Consider the following 4009-nt stretch of genomic DNA (forward strand, 5'->3'; position numbering starts at 1 on the left):
TTATACGAGGTGTTCAACACCCATTCGAAGTGGTTCCAAAGTGACGCCACCACCACTGTTATCGATCTGCTAACGCACTGCGAGGCACAGACAATCTACTGAACCGACCGAATCGTTCTCACCCATGAAGCAGAGGTTCCGTACATTCCGAGGTTCTCTGTTAGAGGATCCGCCGCCAATTTCAGAAAAAGATCTATGTCAAAATCCTTTCTGCCCCTAAGGTTTAATTGATTTGACATCTTCATGAGCCTAGTTGATGTGACGTATCAACTTTATGTCAACTCAACTCGAGAGAAGTAATTATCCGCCCACTCTATAGACGCGGATGATTGAAGCCTATGAGCAGACGCCTGATACCGTCAGATGCATACACGTGTCCCACATCTAACAATTCTCCTCACCTATAAATACCCAAGGTTTGACAAGAGGCAAAGGTAATTAAACTCTTACAACATAGCTTTCCATAACAAGCAAATATATATTCTCCTCTCCACTATTTTGTACTACCTTGGTATTGTTCCGATCACCTGAGGCTAACTTGACCGTCGGAGTGTATGCGGCTGCCACCACCCCTGGTGGTTCCGACCGTGTGCATCTGAAGAAATACGTGGAGTAGCTATCGGTTGGCCACGTGGAGGGTCCAATTTGCGAGGTCAACACATTACACCTGTACTTACACAAGATATAAAGAGATAGAGAGAGAAGATTTACATAAAAGATACGAGTCTATCCGAATTTTTCAAGCTATGGGTCTGAGCAATTTTTCTCTTGTTTCTGGATCTACGATTTCCATTTTGTTCAATTTCCTTGTAAGATAAGACACCAGCTCTTTGAATCTTAAAAGTTTAAACCCTTTGAATTTCAACCACTTTCCTTAATTGTATTTTCTCACTGCCCTTCCGTATTCTTTCTTTAGGGTTTGTTTGTGTTGGTAGAATTAATTGTTCTGTCCAAAATCTGTTTTTAGATTTATTTGAAGAGTTGATTTGTTAATCTTTTATGTTTTCTCTTTCTTGAAAATGGAGAAAGATCAAGAAAATCAGCCGGATTCAATCATGGAAGATGACCAAGATTCAGACGTAACTGAGATGGTGGCGCCGCCGTATGTTCCCGCCAACAAACTACTGTGGGTGAAGATCAAGTTTCCAAACATGAAAAAAAAAAGCATGGAGGAAGAAGATATGGAGGATGGCCCAAAAGTGAAGGATCATTTCCGTTTGGAGTTCAAAAAGAGATTTAGCTCCGGCAAGGCATTGGGTGGTCACATGAGCAGTGCTCATGTTCAGGGCAACAAAGACTTCTCCCTCAAGAAGTTGAAATCAAAGAAAAAGAGGCAACCGAAGCAACTTGTGGGCTTAGGTTTTCCTTCTGGCTATGGCGAAAAAAATATTTGTAAAATCTGTTATAGGGAATTTCTAACAAAGAAGTCCTTATTCGAGCACGTGAGGAGCCATCCTGACAGGGAGTGGAGGGGGATGAAGCCACCAGATGAAGCAGCGACAAATTTTTTCGAGCCGGAATTTGGGGCTATGAATGAGGTACCTTCACATGTTCTTGATGGTGATCAGGTTTGATTTAGGTGTTGTGATGGCTTTTGCGGTGGTGGGTTTGAATGAATCTGTGAAGTGAGAGGCAAGCGCGGTCGGTCTCCAACTAAGCCAGTCATTGATTCCCCGCCTCGTTCGAGTTCAATGGAAATTTGATGAAGGAGGATTCGAGTCGAGTGATGCAGACTTGTCAGATAGCACGATGATGGCGCTGAGATACCATGAGATAGCGGATCGGCGCAAAAATGGAAAGTGAATAGCAATTATTTCCTTGATTGGGGGAATTTGACACGTCTTTGGTAATTTGGCCATAACTTTGGCTACGGTTATCAGAATCGCTATTATAACCCCAATTCAGAAAGCTCTATTCGACGCGCACGTCATCGCCACCCAGCTATGCTCGGTGGGCATTAATTTCGAGTCCAAAATCCACTATTTTCTTTTTCTAAATTCAATTTTTAGTTATTTTTTGCTATTTATGGTAATATTTCATTTCCCTTTTTTCATATGTTAGAAAACTCGAATTGAGCAAAATTTTTGGCAACCTACTTCTTTTACTTAATATTTTATTCTTGTGTAATTTCGGGATTTTGCCATTTTTGATAATTTTCCTATAATTTCGTATCTTGCATCTATTTAACCCAGCTTGTGGGTTAATTTTGGTCATTCTGCATTATTAATAATATTGAGTTGATTTCAAAGTATTTTCTTTGATTTTTGGGCGTTTTCTTTCGCTTCTTTCTTGCGAATCATTTGCTACAACAAACCAAGAGGATAATCACTATCCTACCCAGCGTCAAAATTCTAGCTGTTCAACAGCTCACAAGGCTTGTCAATAGAGATTCTAAACCTAGTGAAGATCGGGATTCCAAGGTTAAGGAAGGTGCCATTAGCAGCAATTATTGCACTCCTGAGGATGAAACTGATGATGCTAATCAGGACTTTCATTTGAATAAGAACAGAGAGAACTTGTTTCCTGTCGGAGATGAAAGGAACTCTCATGTTAAAAAGCTGAAAGTTTGGGAAAGAACTGATGAAAACCCTGGTGGTACACAATCCGGGAGAGCAATTGTAAAGGAAAGGGAAAATTGATTCCTGGATACGATACTGAAAATTCTACAAGTTCGGATTCTTCATCTGACGAGTTTAACTATCCTTATGTTTATCGTACTAGTAGATCTAGGATAATCAAAATAAGGAATACAAAAAGAAGATATCAATGGAACCAGAATCGCCACCAAATTTCAGCCCTATTGGACGACGGCCGAATCTGCCCCTCCGGCTAGGACACCTGATAAATACATTTGCAGCACTTGTCGCGTGAGTTATCCAACACCCCAAGCACTAGGTGGCACAGATCAAGCCACAAAAAGTTCAAGGTGAAGATTTACTACGCCATTGATGATCCGTCTTCAATTGGAGCTTCTTATATTAAATATGTATCAAAAGCCAATGCTATCAAAGAATTGGAAGTAAGTAAAAATGCAGCTTTAAGCTTAAAAGCAGTTCATTAAGATTGTATGATTTGTAACAGTAATGTCCATTCTTGTCAGTCTCTTGGAGTTCAAAATCAATGCCTCTGCACTAGTGAGTGCAATCGTTCTGATCATGTTACATCTACAGACGAAGCGAAAAAAGAGAGAACAGTTTACGATTTCGACCTCATTGTGACGCCTAACGATGATGGCGAAAAGGGGATGGAGCCTGATAATACAGCTAGTTAGATGATGTCCATTTGATCTTATTATTGAACTTTTAATCCTAAAATTTCTGTATTCAGTTCCTATACTTTTGGCTGTCACAGTCTATGTGTTTTCTATAGTTATTCATCTTGCACAATTTTAGGAAATATTTGTTGAGTCTGGTTTGTGTGATATATACATTCGGGTGTAGGCCGATGCCTGCACTCAACTTTGGGCTGCCCCAACAAAAGAATTGCTATGTTTGCATTGCCGGCGGAGGAGGGCAATGCAAGCACTTAACTTTGTATAACTGTGAATGAAGTTGCAATATCGCCTTTTTGTGAAGTTCTGGAGACTTCATATTTACTCTCATTTCTTGAAGCAAGAATTGAATAATATGTAGAATTCGTTGTCCACTGCCATTCTACAGATTTCTAGGAGAAAAGTGGGTGAGAGAAAAATGCCCACCACCATTCTAAAGATTTTTGGGAGAAATAGTGTGTGAGAGAAAAATAGGCTGCCGGACAAAATTAGTAGAAGTATTTTCCACTTTATGAAATATTGAATTATAGAAGTGGAAAGTGTGGTTTGTCATTCTTGCCAGGAAGAAGGGAAAGCACATTTTATAATGAACATATTTGGCGAGATTTTCAACCTGGTTTACTCTTTTTTGGATACATACAGTTAAGTTTAGGGAATAGTTTTACAAGTCTCTTTGTGACAAAGAGATTTTTTTTTTTTTTTTTTTTTTTTTTTTTTTTTTTTTTTTTTAAAATATAT

The 4009-nt window shown here is 39.3% G+C and overlaps 1 protein-coding gene across 1 annotated transcript; it reads left to right on the top strand.

Moving 5' to 3' along the window:
* Positions 1 to 1019: 1019 nt before the first annotated feature.
* LOC111412558 lies at positions 1020 to 3271 on the top strand. The gene is made up of 4 exons (XM_023043493.1): positions 1020 to 1568; positions 2367 to 2618; positions 2858 to 3019; positions 3101 to 3271. Exons 1-4 carry the CDS (start codon positions 1020 to 1022, stop codon positions 3269 to 3271), a joined length of 1134 nt encoding a protein of 377 aa, XP_022899261.1.
* The last annotated feature ends 738 nt before the right edge of the window (positions 3272 to 4009 follow it).

Source organism: Olea europaea, chromosome 16, assembly GCF_002742605.1.
Source record: "Olea europaea var. sylvestris chromosome 16, O_europaea_v1, whole genome shotgun sequence".
NCBI lineage: Eukaryota > Viridiplantae > Streptophyta > Magnoliopsida > Lamiales > Oleaceae > Olea > Olea europaea.